We start from the raw sequence: 19,738 nt of genomic DNA, 5'->3' as shown, positions 1-19,738 counted from the left end.
AAGGTCATGATCCCAGCGTCCTGGGATCGAGTCCCATATCGGGCTCCTTGCTCAGCAGGGAGCCTGCTTCTCCCTCTGCCTCTGCCTGCCATTCTGTCTGCCTGTGTTCGCTCTCTCCCCCTCTCTCTCTCTGATAAATAAATAAAATCTTTAAAAAAAAAAAATTAAAAGACTGATCCTCAGATAGGTTATACTTTATTTACCTTTAGCTTTCCTTCAAAGTTAAAAATTAAGATACCTAGATCTTTACATTAAAATATTTACAAAAACACATATAAGACCTCAACAAATACCTAGTATTTAAAATGTATATAACACATTCCATTTTAAAGATACTTTTACAAAATGAAACAGCACAACTCATTTTGCTCTGTTCAGTCAATTTTATGACATACACAAGGCAGGTATTAATTCATTTAATAAAGAAAATTATCCAAAGGTAAACAGAAAATACAAACGGATAGGACCCAATCCAGTCTTTTGGTTCCTTAGCCAGTTAATTTTTCTATTTATGTAAACTTTAGTCCTTACTTCCTAACTTGGGCAACTCAAGTTCCTTCCCACTTAGTTTTTATAAGAAAACAAATTATTTTTTAAGTATCTCAACAGGGAGGCAGTTGTCCGAAAATGTGAACTTAGAAGAGCAACCTTGAGAGTTACTATAAACATTTAGATTTATTTTAAAGTGCCTAATAGCATAAGGGGTCAGTATATACTTACTGTATTAAGGAAAGGAGCTCCCTTATAGAGAGAGAGAGGGAAACACACACACACACACACACACACACACACACTTTTTTTTATAGCTTTTTTATAGCTTCCTTTGCCACTAGAGCATCACATTTCGCTCAGTCCTAGCCAAAGAGACAAGGGATCAAATTGTTTTGTTTTGTTTTTTAATATTTTATTTATTTATTTGACAGAGAGAAATCACAAGTAGATGGAGAGGCAGGCAGAGAGAGAGAGAGAGAGGGAAGCGGGCTCTCTGCTCAGCAGGGAGCCCGATGCGGGACTCGATCCCAGGACCCTGAGATCATGACCTGAGCCGAAGGCAGCGGCTTAACCCACTGAGCCACCCAGGCGCCCGGGATCAAATTGTTTTAATGTGATACTTTAATCCAATAATTCCACTTTTAGGAATCTATCCTAAAAAAATACAAGCATAAATGTGTACAAGGATGCTTACTGAAATGTTTGCAACAATTAAAAAAAAAAAACAAAAACCCAGATACCATTAAGAGAACTATTAAATAATGGCATAACCATACAGCAGAATACTACTCAGCCATCAAAAAGGATCAACCTACACACACACACACTATATATATACATCACTATATATATATACTGCTCATTAAGTACCTCTGCACATATAACTTCTAAGGCTTCATCTGAAGCAATAATCAGAATCCCCCCAAAATTCACAATTTAAAAACAGGAGGAGGCATAAAAATACTAACAAAAAACTGGAAACTAATGCTATTTGCAAGTATTAAAATTGGCAAATCAGGTATTTTTTTAGATTCACGTTTTGGCTTTTTAACTTATCCCATATAAATATATTTATTCCACATAAATGGATTTATGGATATGGGCTATGGACATGGGATAACCATTATTCCATATAAATGGAATAAATTAAAAAGCAAAGGGACAGTGGGATATTTTCCCCTCCTACCAAGGGGCATAAAACAGTTGGGACAAAACAAAAGTTAAAGAATTCTTTGAAGGAGGAATGTATTTGAGATGGAAAAGATATAAAAGGTATTAATACTTTGGCATTAATATTTAGTTGTACTCCATAAATTAAATAGCTGAGGTCAACATTTGAACAGTGATCCATGAAATGCAGAAATACCGAGCAATCCATTGAATAAACCACCATTATTCTCCTAAGCATGTAATTCGAAGTGTTTTTAGGTCAATCATTTTCTTTTTTCCCACCAATTTTGTTTTTTTAATTAACATATAATGTATTGTTTTAGGAGTACAGGTCTGTGATTTGCCAGTCTTACACAATACCCAGTGCTCACAACACATAACCCTCCCCAAAGTCTATCACCCAGCCACCTCATCCAGCAACTCTCAGTCTGTTTCCTAAAATTAAGAATCTCTTATGGTTTGTCTCCCTCTCTGATCTCCCCTTATTTTATCTTCACTTTCCCTATGATCCTCTGCCTTGTTTCTTAAATTCTGCATATCAGTCAGATCATATGGTAATTGTCTTTCTCTGACTAACTTATTTCACTTAGCATAATACCCTCTAGTTCCATCCACGTTGTTGCAAATAGCAATATTTCATTTTTGATGGCTCAGTAATATTCCATTATGTATATACACACACATATATACACACATACACACACATCTTCTTTATCCATTCATCTGCCAGTGGACATCTTGTCTCTTTCTGTAGTTTAGCTATTGTGGACATTGCTGCTATAAACATTAGGGTGCACATGCCCCTTCAGATCACCACATTTGTATCTTTGGTGTAAATGCCCAGTAGTGTGATTGCTGGGTCCTAAGGTATTTATTTTCAACTTTTGAGGAACCTCCATACTGTTTTCCAGAGTGGCCACACCAGCTTGCATTCCCAAGATTATTTTCAACTACCAACACTACTCTTTAAATATAGAGGGGGGGAAAAAATCTCCTTAAAAACAACTGTAACACTTATTATAATTTATACTTTTAATAGCTACCAGAGCTAGAATACGAATATCCTATAAAAACCTCATTATAATACCATAGTCCATGTCCATCCTGAGGAGCAGCCTTACAGATGATTCTAAATCTTTTTGATAGATTTTAGTAAATAAGCCCCTAACTCAGATTTATAAGGGATCAGCTCTACACGGTCAATATATGGCAAGCTACCCAAATATTAACTGAAGACAAAATCATATTTACTATCAAACAGCATAAGCAAATGTACTAAAAATGTAAAGTTTATTATAACCTCACTTTACAGATTTTCTTCCTACTGCAAAGTCATGATTCAGGTGGTTATATTCTGACAAAAGAATATGACAAAAGGAAAAAAAAGGATTATAATAAGGGCTACTTTATTTCCCTTCCTTCATCTATCCAATATTTTTATCTTTTGTGATTCTTACTACTCACCATGCCCTCAAAGCCAACTCTGTAAAGGTTCTTAGCACCATTATCCCAGAGAACATATGCTGCACTATGTGGGCTTGATGCACTCCAGTCCTGGATTTCTGTTACCTAAGAGAATTGTCAGGGAAAACAATTTTTTTAAAGGAGAGAGGATAAGTTAGTTCTTTTAATTACATTTATAATGTTACATATCATTTCATCTTATGTAAAAGGATCATGAAAAACACTTGTCAAACATATGTCACTTCTAACAATATAACTCAATTATAACTAGAGATATAATTCCAGAATTATAAGATAATTTCTAAAATCATTATAGAAATTTTGAATTGGGAGGCTTAGTGATTATAGTAATAGATTACCAGAATATACAGAACTCAATACAAAATGTTAAATTTTGATTCTTAAAGTGTTCCCTTTAAGAATAGTGTATTATTTTAAGATTTTATTTATTTATTTGCAGAGAGAGATCACAAGTAGGCAGAGAAGGAGGCGGCGGGTGGGCAGGCTCCCCACTGAGCAGAGAGCCGGATGCGGGGCTCAATCCCAGGACCCTAAAATCATGACCTGAGCCAAAGGCAGAGACCCAACCCACTGAGCCACCCAGGTGCCCCAAGAACAGTGTATATTTTAAACCCATTATTCATTACAAAATTAAAGATCTTTGACCAGATACCCAGAATGATTTAAGATAAATCTGCTCGCTGGTGAGCTGAAAGCTGTGGCACAATGCTTGATGCCAATGTTTAAGGAAGATGAGCTGACATCGCTCCTCCAGCACTATATTCCTCAGCTGCCCCAAAAGGGAAGAAACCCAAGCTAAAACACCATGCCTACAATGGAAACCCAGACACAATATCTAGGCACCACACACAACAAATGATTCATAAGCTCTTCTGACATTAAAACAAAACAATACAAAACAAAAACACTACCAACAACAACTGGGGTTGTTACTCCTTAAGGGCCAAGAATCAACAGCATAAAAATAATACACAATGAGTGCACTACTTATGAGGTTCTCTTGCCAAAACAAAATTGAACCCTAATCTAAACAAGCCTCTATCTCTTACAACTAGTTTATAAGAAACACGAGGGTTAGAGGAACAAGTAAAAGAATACCATAAAGAATCAACAGGAAAAATCCAGAGAACCTGATTTCTTCAACAAATAAATGGAATTTTTAAAAATCACTGACAATTTTTAAAATTGGATTTTAGGTACATGGAAATTTGTTATACTGTTCTTTCTACTCTGATGTATGTTTGAAATTCTCCATAAAAAAAAAGTTTTTTTTAGGCACACCTCGGTGGCTCAGTCGGCTGAGCATCTGACTCTTGATTTCAGCTCAGATCATGATCTCAGGGTTATGAGACTGAGCCCCGAGTCAGGCTCTGTACTCAGCATGGCATTTTCCCTGAGATTCTATCCCTCTCCTTCAGCCTCATCCCACGCTCGCACACACGCGCTCTCTCTCAAATAAATAAAACTTTTTTCAAATAAAAAGTTTTCTAAAAAGAAAGAAATACATCTAATGAACCTATGTAAAACACAATTGACACATATTCAAAAGCATTTATAAAATGAAAATAGTCTTCAAATACTAACAGAGTACTGGTACTTGAGAAACCCTTGAAGAATACACAACACAGGGGTCCTGGGTGGCTCAGTCAGTTAAGCGTCTGCCTTTGGCTCGGGTCAAGATCCCAGGGTCCTGGGATCGAGCCCTGCATCAGGCTCCCCACTCAGCAGGAATTCTGCTTCTCCCTCTCCTGCTCTCCCTGCTTATATTCCCTATCTCTCTTTCTTTGTCTAATAAATAAATAAATAACATCGCTTTTAAAAAAAAAGAAGAAGAAGACTACACCACACAGGGAAGACCTGGGTGGCTCAGGTGGTTAAGTGTCTGTCCTTCAGCTCAGGTCATGATGGGTCCTGGGATCAAGTGCCCAACAGATCAGGCTCCTTGCTCAGCAGGGAGCCTGCTTCTCCCTCTGCCTTCCACTTTCCCTATTTGTGCTCTCTCTCTCTCTCTCTGATAAATAAATAAAATCTTTAAAAAAAAAAATACACTACACATTTCCACGGTGTCTTTGCATCATGTTTCCCAAAGCCTACACTTGACATGCTTATTTTTGTATACGAACTTTGTTATCACCATTCAAATCATGGGACATGTTGGCGTGTGGTGGGCCAACGACCATGTCAGGACTGTAATCTCAGCCTGGGCTGGTATGTACCCCTTAATATAGCTCACACCGACCAATTTAGTTGGGACACATGAGGTAATAGTGGTGGGGTGAGGCAGGTAAAAAAAAAAAAAAAATAGGTAAGATACTACACACTATTATGTTCTGCTTTGCCCTACTCATAAAACTTTGAGTTGGACCACAGTAAGCTTAGAAACAAAAAATACATAGTAACTCAAAGTAACTATTCCTGGCCAAGGCCACCACTTCTGTCCTGCCTCGGGTCCTGTGTGAAGCCCTGTGTTTCCCAGGACCTTGGCCACTGACTACCCCTGTCAACTACCAGGGAAGCAAGACAGGTTAGCCAGAGACTATTCAATTTATATTGCCTTGGGAGCTTTAATCTATAAGTGGTAATTCTACTCTATCCTTACACTAACTAAATTTGTGCTTGCTACTAGTCTTTTCAAAAATGAAATCCTAAACGTTGTGGGACACAGCATTATCCTACAATAAGAAAGAAAAACAATGGAATAAGGACATCAAATATCCATGATCTTGGAGGCACTTACAACTGTAAAAGGATAAAAAGTAGCCTTTTAAAGGTACCCATAACTTTCTATTCTCTAATCTGTATAGTGGGAACAAAAGTGTTCATTTTACTACTACTCTTTAAACCTTCACGTATTTTATACATTCTTCTTTCTTATACAGAACTACTTTCACTGTGAAAGTTATTGTGAAAGTTGTTCACTATACAAGCGGCATCACAAAAGAGAAGACTGGGCCTTACATCCAGCCCACACTCTACTTACCAAGACCTATGCACTGGGGCAAGACTGTTCCTGCTCCCACCCACAAAAGCATGCCTTCTCTTTGCAACACCCTTGCCAAGCATGCCCCATAACATTCCATCCATCTAGAGATGGCGCCTTTTGCAAATTCTTACTACTCTATTTTCCTTTTCAAAGCAGGGATCCTTAAATTTTCACATGCATATAAATGACCTAGGGAATCTTGTTATAATGAAGATACTGATTTAGGAGGTCTAAAAGAAAGGGGACCTATTACCTTTCTAACCAGCTGTCACGTAACACCTATGCTGCTGGTCCACAGCCTATACTACAGTCACAGAATTTAGATTTACATTTTTTGCCTATCAAATCTAATTAAAATACACATTACAGCAAAGTGGGAACTTTGTCTCTTTTGTTCAATGCCATACCCCTGATGTTTGGAAGAGAACCTAGCATATACTAAGTGTTTAATAAATATTTACCAAATTTTTTAAAAAAGCAAAGTTGCTTCCTTAGTGAAAATCAAAGTACTTAAAATATAATGGCTAAAACAGATCTGTCTGACTTCCAAACATTAAAATTAGACCTTATTATTTCAAAGGAAATCAACATAAGAACACTCAAATAATAACTCAGAAAACATGTATTAGGAAAAAAAGAAAATATGTATTTGAAAAAAACATTAAAAATTTTCAATTCAAAAGGATCTATACTAAGCTACTCCAATATCTCTGCCTATCCCATCCCAATCAAATAAGCTATACAAAATTCCCTTCAGAATAACTGCAATAGGGGTGCCTGGGTGGCTCAGTGGGTTAAAGCCTCTGCCTTCGGCTCAGGTCATGATCTCGGAGTCCTACAATCGAGCCCCACATCTGGCTCTCTGCTCAAGCAGGGAGCCCACTTCCTCCTCTCTCTCTCTTTCTGCCTGCCTCTCTGCCTACTTGTGATCTCTGCCAGTCAAATAAATAAAAAAATAAAAGTCTTAAAAAAAAAAAGAAGAACTGCCATAATTGACTCCTGGACAATTACCTGAGAAGGGTAACAGAGTTAAGTCAACTAGTTAACAAAAGTAGATGCTTATTATCTCCCCCCTACCCCAGAAACAGGCCTCAAAAGAATTAAATATAAAACAAGTACATTCAAATGAAAACTTAATAAAAAGAAAGTCAAAAGCATGATACACTACTTAGGGAAGACTGGCCCAAAAAGCATGTTCAGAAATGCCTTCTGGCCAACAAAATGGCAACATGAAGCCAAAAGGCAAAAAGGTAAAATCTACCCAACAACCTTCTCAATGAATATCAATATTTACAACAACGTGGGAACAATCTTTATTCTTCCAGAAAAAAAATTTTAAAAACTGTTACTGGTATATGAAAAAAATGGGCCAAGAAATTCAGTTATAGTAGTAAAAATCTTCTGAATATACAATATTATAGAATAACATGATGAATTAATTGTAAAAAGTCACCTTTCCCCTTCGTCCATTTCCTCCATCCTGATCTTCCCATTGCCAGTCCACTCCTCGTACCACTCTGGCACCTGCAAAGATCCCTCTGGCTGTAATCTTCTTAGATTTTCTACGAGACTCTAAAAGAACCCTAAAAATAAAAGTATGTATTTTAATTTATATAAAAGTATATTAACAGTAATTTATTTATATATATGTAAGTTTTGGGGGGCGGTTGATGATCCCAAGCAGGCTCCACACCCAAAAAAGAGTCCAAAGCCAGGCTTGATCTCATAACCCTGAGATCATGACCTAAGCTGAAATCACGGGTTGGATGCTTAATGACAGAGCCACCCAGGTTCCCCGCCAGTAATTTTTTTAAGATTTTAAAAATTCATTTTAGAGAAATAGCAAGCAAGCATGGGGAGGGGGCAGAGGAAGAGGGAGAAGGAGAGAATCTCAAGCAGACTTTCCACTGAGCATGGAGCATGACGCAGAGCTCGATCCCATGACCTTAAGATCGTGACCTGAGCTAAAACCAAGAGTCAGATGCTCAACCAACTGAGCCACTGAGGCACGCCAATTTATTTTTTTTTTTAAATCATAAAAAAGGCTATTTTAAAAATACGAAAGATTTTTTATTTGTTCTAGTTAATAATACGTTAACAGCATAACACATAAATACCTTTACACTCCACAGATGATAATGGTGACAACAGGAGAAAAATTACATCTAATATTTACTGAGCTTTTACTATAAGTAAAACACTTACAAAAGTTTAAAAGTTTACTATACTCCTAAAGAGTATATTTTATCCATTGTTATGTTATTTTATCCATTTTACAAATGAGGAAACAGAGTCTCAAAGAGGTAAGTGATTTATCCAGGGTGACAAAACCTAAATAATAATGGAATGGAATCAACATATGAATCCAGCCTAACCACTCAGAGTGTCACTATATCCTTCACCACTTTAGAAGAGGCAAACTCAAACCCCTACAACTGTGAGAGAAGTAACATAAATTAAGGCCAAAAAGGTAATACCACAGCAATGACAAATGCAAGTGGCACTTGATCCCAGGTTCAGGAAGACAAGAAGCAGTGGTAGGGGCTCTGGTGAACTCAAGACCATGATTTGTCTTAAGGGTACAGATGCTCCTCTGTCAGCCAACTATCACCACGAACAAATGCCCAGTGCTGACAGTCTTCGGGTATGTGTGTGCGTGCGCATGTGCGCGTTCAAAAATTTAGAGCACAGCACAAGCCAAGTAATATATCGGTGGCCTGGATGTAACCTAACGCTAACTTGTTTCCAAAGTACTGAATACTTACAGAGAACTACGGACCTTGAAAAATTCTACCCTCAAAAATCTTGACCAGCTTAGTTCTCCAAGGCCATCTTTCCCTCATTCTTCTATATCCTTCTCATTCATAAAATCAATAAGGTTTGGGGTTTTTCCTTTTGCTTTGTAATTTTACTTCAATATTCTATTCATTTTTAGAATGTCTTTATTATACCTTAACTTTAAAACTTGTAAGCAAAAGGATAAGAAGAAACAATTTGCTCAAAACTACTCCGTTAATAAAAGCAGGACCAGGATTTGAACTGGGACAGTCTTTTTCTTTTTTTTTTTTTTTTTTTTAAAAAGATTTTATTTATTTATTTATTTGACAGAGAGACAGAGATAGCACAAGCAGGGCGAGTAGCAGGCAGAGGAAGTGGGAAAAGCAGGCTCCTCACTGAGCAGAGAGTCTGACATGGGGCTCAATCGCAGAACCCTGGGTTCATGACCTGAGGGAAAGACAGACAATCAAGTGAGCCACCCAGGTGTCCCTGAACTGGGTGGGACAGTTTTATACCTAAATCCATTTTTCTACTATTCCTACTGCTTCCGTATGACTGGCTAAATTCTTGCTCCTATACATTATTCTTATCTATCTATATAAAATCACCTAAAACTCTATACCAATTCACAGTTCATATTCCTCTCTCTCCAGGACACTTAATACTAATAATCCCTGTATACAGTGTAAAATATCAAATGATATTCACTCCTGGTCAAATAATCCCTTAACTTATAAACTCTTTAAGAAGAAAAAAGAATTCTGTGCTTTAAGGGCACCTGGATGGCTCAGTCCATTCAGCGTCCAAATCTCGATTTCGGCTCAGGTCACTGATCTCGTGAGATTGAGCCCTGTGTCAGACTCCACACTCAGCACGGAGTCTGCTTGAGATTCTCTCTCTCCCTCTGCCTCTTACCCTGCTTAGTTGCACTCTCTTCTCTCTCTCAAATAAATAAATCTTAAGGAAAAAAAAAATACTATATTTTAGTTATCTTCAAATTTATACAAGCATAATAGCTGCTACATAGTCTTAATGAACGCCTGTTGATTCAATCAATGGGCCCAGTGTTCATCTGGTAGCGATTAACAGAGAATGCACAGTAAGAAGAAAATAGTGAGACTCTCTTGGGCTGCCCTTGCATTTCCAAATACTGAGGAGTGTCAAGTCTCCATGCCAGAGATAGACTAGCCCAGATTATTCTGAAAAAATACATGCAACTCCATCTTCACAGAGCTCTTTTCTCACTATATGGCAGGCCTGGTCCACATTAGCCTAATAACTCCTATGTCCTGGTACTAAACCAGTTGTCAGCAGCTATTTCCAAATCCTATTTTTAAGGCTAAATAGTATAAAAAATTCAACGCCAACAAGGAATTACAACTGAAGAAAAACTGTTTTACCCTACCGCTCACTTCCTGGTGTAGTAATTCTATAAAAGCGATGTCTTAAATGATGCTTATCTCCATGATAACAAACAGTGCACAAATCATAATTTGTACATTCTGCACATTTCCATCGAATGCCAATGATTGGTTGCTGCCGGCAGGTATCACACATGGTTCCATCATGCTTGATGCCTATTAAAACAAAGATACATGCTTACATTAACTGCAAGAATTATTTACTTGAATATTACTCCCTGGGGGAAAAAATAACACAGCATTTTAAAAAGTAATTCAATAAAGTGGGAAAGACTATTTCAAATGTACCATATATAGTTTCAAAACAACATATTTCAAGGATTTTAAACAGTAAAAATTATAAATTAAACATTTTCTATCACTTCTTTCTTCATTAGTAAGAGTACTTCTCAGTAACACTTTTTTTTGCTGTCATCCAGAAACTGAAACTTAGGTTCAATCTAGCAACAGAAAGAAGAATCATTTACTACCACGTAAATGTTTCAGACTTCAAACATTCAGAATCTTTTGAGGAATTTCAACCTATTCTCCAGGTTAACAATTACTCCAAAAGAAAAAAAAAGTTTCACCTCATATCATGGAAACAAACTACCAATTAATTTAAGCATCCATCCCTAGGTATTGAAAAACCTGGGGTGCCTGGGTGGCTCAGTGGTTTAAAACCTCTGCCTTCAGCTCAGGTCATGGTCCCAGGGTCCTCGGATGGAGCCCCGCACTGGGCTCTCTGCTTAACAGGGAGCCTGCTTCCCTTCCTCTCTCTCTCTGCCTGCCTCTCTGCCTACTTGTGATCTCTGTCTGTCAAATAAATAAATATAATCTTTAAAAAAACCCAAAAAAACAAAAAAAGAAAAAACATTAAAAAAAAAAAAGAAAGAAAGAAAACCTCCACACCCCAAACAACAAACTTCAGAAAAGGATTACCAAGTAAGTTTCTCAGTATAAAAGGAAACAATATACTATAGTCAAGATTGCTGTTAGTTTGTTTTCCTTACAGAACAACACTACAGTCTGGAAAAAAGGAAATAAGCATTTGGCAATATGATCTCCACTAAAAATGATAACATGAATGACAGACAATTAAAACTATAAAAGGGGGGAGGGCACCTGGGTGGCTCAGTTAAGCTTCTTCTGCTCTTGGCTCAAGTCATGGGTCACGATCTCAGGCTCCCTGCTTGGCGGGGAACCTGCTTCTCCCTCTCCTTCGGTCCCTCATCCATGCTCTCTCTCCTATCTCTCTCTCCCCCAAATAAAAATAAAATCTTTAAAAAAAAAAAAAAGCTATAAAAGGTACCCCTATAAAGTAATGAAAATAACTAAACTTTTTGGGTAACAAGATTGGGAATAATGTTCATAAGCGTCTGCCTTCGGCTCAGGTCATGATCCCAGGGTCCCGGGGTCAAGCCCCACAAGGGACTCCTTGCTCAGCAGGGAGTCTGCTTCTCCCTCTCCCCTGCCTGCTGCTTCCCCTACTGGTGCTCTCTCTCTCTCTCTCTCTCTCCGTCAAATAAATAAAAAATAAATAAAATCTTACTATTCTCTTTAGATCACCTGATAAATTAAAACTAAAAGTTTTTTAAACAATGTGGGACCTGTGAACATCAGTATCACTACTTTATGGTAATGTATGATCAGGCCCAATACTGAACTACAAGCAAGGGCTGTATTGTCCATTCAACACTAACAGTCCTGGATTTGAGTTCTGACTTTCACTAGCTGTTATTGTGCCCTTGGAAGAGTCATTTTAACATTAGTATTTATATAAAAAATAATAGTATTTATTTCAAGAATTTGGGAAACAGAGAAGGAAGGTGGGGTTTAAATGAAACAAGATGCTCATGTTGAAGGTGGGTAAGAGGGATGTTCATTATATAATTCCCTATTTTGTGTTAAGTTTAGAAAATTTCCATAATTAAATAAAAGGATTCATTTTAGTTCTAAGATCCTCAGCTCCCTTTGGAGGAGGCATTATGTTCTTTAAAGGTAAGGGCTGTTCTAAGAATCAAGTAAGAATGTACTACATATGCGAGAACTAGAGCACAAAAATAGTAATGTTATTACTAATCTCTAATAGAACTAATACACTACTGCTGCTTCCAGGTAAGGGGAAAAAAACTGCATAATTAATTTTCTATATTCAAGTTTAAAATCCCATAAGGTAACTACTTTCTAAATAAAGAGTCAAACATGAAGATAAACTTGTGCCTGAACTGAGATGGTTTAAAAAAAAACAGGGTGGGAGGAAGAACAGTAGAAGGAAGATGGGATGCCTCGTGAACTACCGAAGAGCAGGACACCCTACACCAAATATGTTTCATGTGCAACTCTTCCGCATCTCCTGCCACACAAATGTCTGACTGTATTGGGGCAGATATCAGTACCTGCTGATTTCATTCCATGACTATTTTATGCTACTGTGGGCAGACCCTCTGCTGCTTTCAAGTATCATCCCTAGTGTAGAATGGAGAACAGAAAGGAAGAAAATTAAAGTGGCTAGAAAAAAGGGGTCAAATCGTAAGAAAGTTACAACTATTTACACAGGTATAAATAATGGTAGTTCTACCACTGAGCGGGACATATGATATGGGACTCATCCCAGGAGCCTGTGATCATGACCCAAGCTGAAGGCAGATGCTTAACTGACTGAGCCACCCAGGCGTCCCTGGACTTGCAATTTTTAGTATGTGTTTTTTTTGTTGTTGTTAATGGCGTGCCCTCTCTCCTTTTTTTAAGGTAAAAAGTGCAGTTCTAGTGTACTGTTTGTTCCTAAATATCTCTTATCTATTTGTTTTCTCTTGAATGATCTCATTTATACTTTTTTTTTGTTACTTTCTACATCTTTTTAGTTTTCTAACCCATAGGCATCAAGTCCTTGATCTTCCTGACTTCTGTTTTCTCTCCAATTCTACTAGCTTTATCCTGGCTAAAAGGGGTGGTAGATAGTATTTTCCAAAGGGGGCCACACCAATATATATTCACCTTAATTGCTCTTCTGACAATGTGACAATGACAGATGACCACTAAAAGGAGAGTCTATTTTCCTTCCCACAGAATCTGGACACTTGCAATTGCCACAGTCAACATGAGGAAGCAGAAGGAACAGTGTACAGCTTCTAAGGTTAGATCGTAAAACAGTGCAGGTGCCACTTGTCTGTCTGTATCTGTCTTTATGTCTCCCTCAGGATTCATACCCTGCATGCCTTGAGAGTTTTTTCATCATTAAGTCTGGCTACGCTGAAGCCACCCACGATAGAGAAGAACATGGAGAGGTCACACAGATATTGCAGAGCAGAGACTAACTGTTCCCCAAACTGTCTCCAAATCCCCAATCCATGGAAGCAATGAACATAGAAATTTCTACACACCAGTAAGTTTTGGGGTAATCTGTAACCATTTTAACTGAAACAAAGCAAGTTTTTTAAAAAGTATGAACTTTGTTATAGTTCCTTACAACATATCTGAAAAGCTAAATATGAAAATAGAAAATCAGGGGCGCCTGGGTGGCTCAGTGGGTTAAAGCCTCTGCCTTTGGCTCAGATCATGATCCCAAGGTCCTGGGATCGAGCCCCACATCAGGTTCTCCGCTCCTTGGGGAGCCTGCCTTCTCCTCTCTCTCTGCCTGCCTCTCTGCCTACTTGTGATCTCTGTCTCTCAAATAAATAAATAAAATTTAAAAAAAAAAAATAGAAAATCATAAAAGGGCTAGAAAAAAGAAGTTGAACATATTTTACAATTTTGAGTAGTCTTTCTAAGATAACATGAAACCTAGAAGTCACACACATGCCCAAATGAGCACACACACTATACAAAAAATACAATATATAGAAAATCTGAAAACCCACCTCAAACTGCTGAGTGGTTCGGGGTGCAGGAGGATAAGGAGAGAGCACTCATGTTTTCTCCTACATCCTTTTGAATTGTTTTATTATAACCATATTATTTTCATAATTTATTTTAAAAAACACAAAACAAGACTAATTTTATACTCTCAAATTGGCACAGATTAAATACATGCATGCAAAGACTTAAGCTAATAAGATTTCACTAAGAATGAAATATAAATTCATACAACCTTTACGAAAGTACTTGCAAAATGTTTCAAATGTCTTAAAGACTGTCAGGTGCCTAGGAGGCTCAGTTTGTTAAGTATCTATCTTCAGCTCAGGTCATGATCCTAGGGTCCTGGGATTGAATCCCTCATCTGGCTTCCTGCTCAGTGGGAAGTCAAGTTCTCCCTCTGCCCTCACCCTGCTCCTGCTCATTCTTTCTCTCTCTCTCTTTCAAAATAAATAAATAAATAGCATCTTTAAAAAAAAACGTACTATGACCCGGTCTTCAAATTTTTTAAAAAGTACATCCAAAGATACTAAGATTTTTGTAGATAAAAACAAAAATTGAACATTAACCTATGTCAAAAATATGGGACTATTTATGTGTAAACTATGGTAATGCATAGAGAGAAATTCTATGCAATTAAACCATGTTGTAGAAGAAATATTACTGATATGGTAAATTATATTTTTTTCATAAACTCATTATTATTTTCTAAAGTAGTAGCAAAGAACTACAGTATACCATTATATAAGACACATAATACACATGCACAGAAAACCTAGAAAGATGATCTCCAAAATGTACTAATGGGATTACCCTTTATGGTTTTCTAAATCTTCTACACTGAGTATTTATTAGTTCTAGAAAGCAGCTGAGTGAGTAGGGGCATTAATATATCATCAGAGATGCTCATGTATGTCATCTATAAATTAAAATAAAAACAAAAGCATGGTATTTACAGCAAATATTTACAGAGACCAACTTTCAAATACTCTAGCAACAGAGTATGTAACTACAACTTAGAAGTTTTTGTTTCTTTTAACCCTTACTCTAACTGAGCTATTACATGAAAATAAAATATATACTTTATCTGGCTATACTCCTCACTGGCATATGCCTGCAGTCACAGGCTAAACTGACTGACCCCTGGAAAGCACCATGACCAAAACATCAAAATTAATATCAAATAACAGTAACAATAAATGTCCACACATTTATTGTTAAGTTTCTGAATAGGTCTAAAACAGGTCTTCTTTGTCATCACAAAAAGTAAAATGCACTAAACAAATCAGTACCAATAAGCACTTAAGAGGTTTATCCTTAACTATGCAGCTCTTCAAATAAGAGTTGACTGATGAAAAAGGCAGAGGCAAAATGTATCCCACCTTCCCCATCTGACCAAAGAATGAAAAGTCCAGTTTTCAGCTATTCGCTTATTGACATATTTTTCATCTCTAAGCTCATTTTCCACAAAGCACAATGATAACAACATTCATGAGCTCATAACCTAAGTATAGGTTTTCTTTAAAAGGAGCTATTTAAACACACAATGATAACTCATTTGAAAAAAAAAAAAAACCCTACAATTCATGGTTTTAGAGAATACCTCAGGAAAACCATTAATGCACACAAAAGCACATCCAAATCCTTTCTTGGTTCCCACAGTTCAAATGCCAGCAAAGCTACTGGAACAGCTGTTAAACAGACAAGGCTGAGAACTGAAAAGAGTAAACAAAGCAGCCTCCTCCACCATCAAACTGAGCACTACAGAATTTTTAATGAGAATGCAATTAATTGGCTTTAAAACAAAAGTTGATATTTAAAGAAAACACAAAAAGGAGAAAGGGTATTTAATAAACAAGACCAACACTTCACTGAGTTCTTACTTCAGTAGCTCATTTCCCCTTAAGACATCCACCCAATTCATTCGCTTCTAAAACCATTCCCTCCCAGTTTAAACCTCCTTAGCCTTTGCAAGTGTTATTCCTTAAAACGTTCATTTCAAAAAAATTAATTCCCTAACTAAACCTATTAGTCCCTTTTCTCCTTCCTATAGAATACCGTATTACCCTAGAGACTCAATGCTCTTTTTCTTTGCTACGCTTTATGAAGACATCTGCCACTATTAAATGAACCACCTGATGATAGCTTTTGACTCATTCTACCAATACTCAAATGACCATCTGCTCTACATTTTAATGGCATCTCGCCTAAATTCAAAAACTTAAGAGAATTTACACAGCTTAAGTCTTTTTGTTGGAAAATTTTATGAGAACAATAAAACATGCTGGTCAAGATCAATGACAACAGTTCTTAAAACAGCCAATGAAAATATCTCAAAATCTTAAAGCAGTGATTTAAGTAAAATGTTAAATTTCTAGTTAGAAAAGATGACAGAATTCTCACTATAAGCAGTGCAGTCTACAAAGCACTTCAACACGTAACAAGAATACCTAAATTATCACTTTGTGTAATAGCAAAAGAAAAAAGTAAACAATATAATTGTTCACCAACAAAGAATGGAAACATGGATTAGGTATAGAATGGAATACCTAAAATTATGTTCAATAGTCACACAATTCAAGTGAATGAATCCTTCAACCATAATGCTGAATTTTTTTTAATTATCTAAGAATATAAAATGTTGCAAATAAAGTACCATATATTGTTCATAAAAACATAGCACAAATGCTACATATGTACAATTAGTACATAAAAACGAAGCACAAACGTAAAAAAAAAAAACCACACATAAATTTCTAGATAATGGTTACCTTAGGAGAGGAGAGAAAGGTACAACATTGGATAGAAGCACACAGGGCATTTTGTTTCTAGATGGGTTCACAAGTATTTATTACTCAATCTACTCCGGTATCTTATATATTAAGTGATAAATTTTAAAACATTTTAAAGTTAAAAAAATCCTAATAGACTAATATGACACCTAGTTAATCCTCTAAATTTGTACCCTAATTGGAAGATTTCACCTAACATTGAAAAAATAATTTACAAGTCATTAGCCAGTATTTAAATGTAATTACTTATTGTGGCATAACTGTTGATGTCATTCAACCAAAAAAGAAATCCTATTTCTGATTTAAGGATTCATTCAACTTTAACCCCAAATCAATGTGACAAAAAGTAATAGAGATTAAACAGAGTTAAACCAACTATAGTATGCATCTTACTCTCCCTGAACCTTCAAACTACTTACTGACTTAGAAATTGTCTCAACAATAATTAAAATTCCTAATGAGGGTAAGGCCTCTGTGACCTGCCAGCTGGTTGGTATATTCCACATTCCTTTCTCTTGAGAAATACTAAATTAATGAAAATAAGATTGTTATTACTAATAATACTGGCCACTACTCATTACCACATGAAGCTAACATGCCTTACACATACTTTATTTAAGCTTTCCAATAATACTAAAAGCTAGGCATTATGATTCCCAAGTAAACATGAAGAGACTAAGGCTGAGGTAAGTAACCCACCTTAAGTCACACAATATTAGTAGGTGGCAGGCTCAAATTCAAACCTAGGTGGGTCTGATTACAAAGTTTGGCCCTATTAAGGTCTTCGTTCCACTCGGGTTTTTTCTCCATCTGATCTTACCTAAAGAATAATTACGTATCTAGAGCAGCATGTTCCCAATTCAACCTACTAGATTCAAAATCCTTTAAGTTATCGAGTCCTATTCTAATAGTCAAATAAATCTCAGAGAGATATGCTTTAAAAATTGAAAAGATTGGGGTGCCTGGGCGGCTCAGTGGGTTAAGCCTCTGCCTTCAGCTCAGGCCATAATCTCAGGATCCTCGGATTGAGTCCCGCATTGGGCTCTCTGCTCAGCAGGGAGCCTGCTTCCTCCTCTCTCTCTCTCTGCCTGCCTCTCTGTCCACTTGTGATCTCTGTCAAATAAACAAATAAAATCTTTTAAAAAAATTGAAAAGATTATTTACTTTTTAGTTAATTTCAATAATGTAGTAATGTGCAACATCACTACTTCAAGTACAACCAATTCTTATTATACATTAAAAAAATGTCTCTGAAGGCATCTCACCCAAAATCTATAATTCCATCATAACTTTTCTGTTGGACAAGTTATTCTCATCTATTTTTGCATCCTCTACTACTCTACTGTATTACAAGTTTGCATAATTAAATTATAATCATGCCCTACACAATCCAAACAAAAGAAGTTATCAAAATAGGCATACACTTGGCAGTTTTAGTATTATGTTTGTTATTTTTAGCACTGTTGTATAGGGGTAGAAAGTTAATAAGGTCAAACAAAATTAAGAATTTTATCACTTTTGGGGAGGCTGGGTGGCTCAGTCATTAAGCGTCTGTCTTCAGCTCAGGTCATGGTCCCAGTGTCCTGGGATCAAGCCCCACATCGGGCTGCTTGTTCTGCGGGAAGCTTGCTTCTCCCTCTCTTACTCCCCCCTGCTTGTGTTCTCTCTCTCACTGTGCCTGTCTCTCTGACAAATAAATAAACAAAATCTTTAAAAAAAAAAAAAAAAGAATTTTATCACTTTTTTTCCTGCTAACCAAGGAAAATTTACTATTTCATTTTAGAAGCAAAACATACATCTGTATACCTTGACATACTCCAACTTCATTTTACAGGTGAAGAACTATGGCTCAAACAGATTAATGTTACAAAGTTGGGGAGAAAAACTGACAAACCCAGAATTTTTTTAAGATTTTATTTATTCATTTGAGAGAAAGCACAAGAGCACAAGCAGCAGGGAGGGACAGTGGGAGAGGGAGAAGCAGACTCCTCGCTGAGCAGGAAGATAGGGATTCTTCTATCTGAGGACCCTAGGGTCATGACCTGAGCCAAAGGCAGATGCTTAACCAACTGAGCCACCAAGGCATCCTGACAAACCCAGATTTTAATCTCCACCATCAACTTACTACTTGTGAAATCTTGAGCAAGCTAGTTCATTTCTCATAGCCTGTTTTCTCTTCAGTAAAATAAAGGCCATCAAGTAACATTTTTATCAGAATTAAATAATATAAATAATATACTATATATAAAATATATATAGATAGATAACATATAAAACACTTAACATAGTGCCTGAAAAATTATGGGAGCCCATGAAATATTAGTCTACTCCCCTAGTTAACAGTCTTACTTGATAAAAATCTAGAATGAACAAATAACCTTAATTTCCCAACTAAGCTAGTACATTTTCCACTACTTCATGAAGACAGACTCCAGGAAGGGGTGAGCAAGGCACCATAATCTTAACTATTACAATTCCAAGCTGTTATAATTTATTATCATCAGCCCTACAAAACTCTCAAAAATCAAATAATGACTTTTTTTAATGTAAAAACTTCTATCCCATTTCTTGTCCTTTTATGAACAAAATTATCATCAATAAGATAAATCTACCCCTGAAGAAAACCAAATGTTCATATCATGAGTGTGTTTACAGAATATAAAGTAATTCTAACAATGCAACTATCTATAAAAGTTAATGTGCTTTAAAAAAAAAAAAAAAAAAAGTACTCCCCAAATGATAAATGAATATCTGGGCTATCTGCTTTTGTTCCCTTACCTCCC

The 19,738-nt window shown here is 36.5% G+C and overlaps 2 protein-coding genes across 2 annotated transcripts in view; both read right to left on the bottom strand.

The window, feature by feature from the left end:
- SNRPD1 (small nuclear ribonucleoprotein D1 polypeptide) overlaps positions 1 to 19,738 on the bottom strand; it is a 273,414-nt gene that overhangs the window by 135,189 nt on the left and 118,487 nt on the right. The gene's annotated exons all lie outside the window — the stretch shown is intronic.
- MIB1 (MIB E3 ubiquitin protein ligase 1) overlaps positions 1 to 19,738 on the bottom strand; it is a 134,003-nt gene that overhangs the window by 103,606 nt on the left and 10,659 nt on the right. Inside the window, exons 2-4 of the mRNA XM_059409325.1 lie at positions 10,314 to 10,485; positions 7,584 to 7,713; positions 3,127 to 3,231 (exon numbers count right to left, since the gene is read on the bottom strand). Coding sequence (XP_059265308.1) covers positions 3,127 to 3,231; positions 7,584 to 7,713; positions 10,314 to 10,485 — 407 coding nt within the window. The remainder of the gene's footprint in view (positions 1 to 3,126; positions 3,232 to 7,583; positions 7,714 to 10,313; positions 10,486 to 19,738) is intronic.

Source organism: Mustela nigripes, chromosome 8, assembly GCF_022355385.1.
Source record: "Mustela nigripes isolate SB6536 chromosome 8, MUSNIG.SB6536, whole genome shotgun sequence".
In the NCBI taxonomy this organism is placed as follows: Eukaryota; Metazoa; Chordata; class Mammalia; order Carnivora; family Mustelidae; genus Mustela; species Mustela nigripes.
This window is presented reverse-complemented; position numbering and strand designations above follow the sequence as displayed.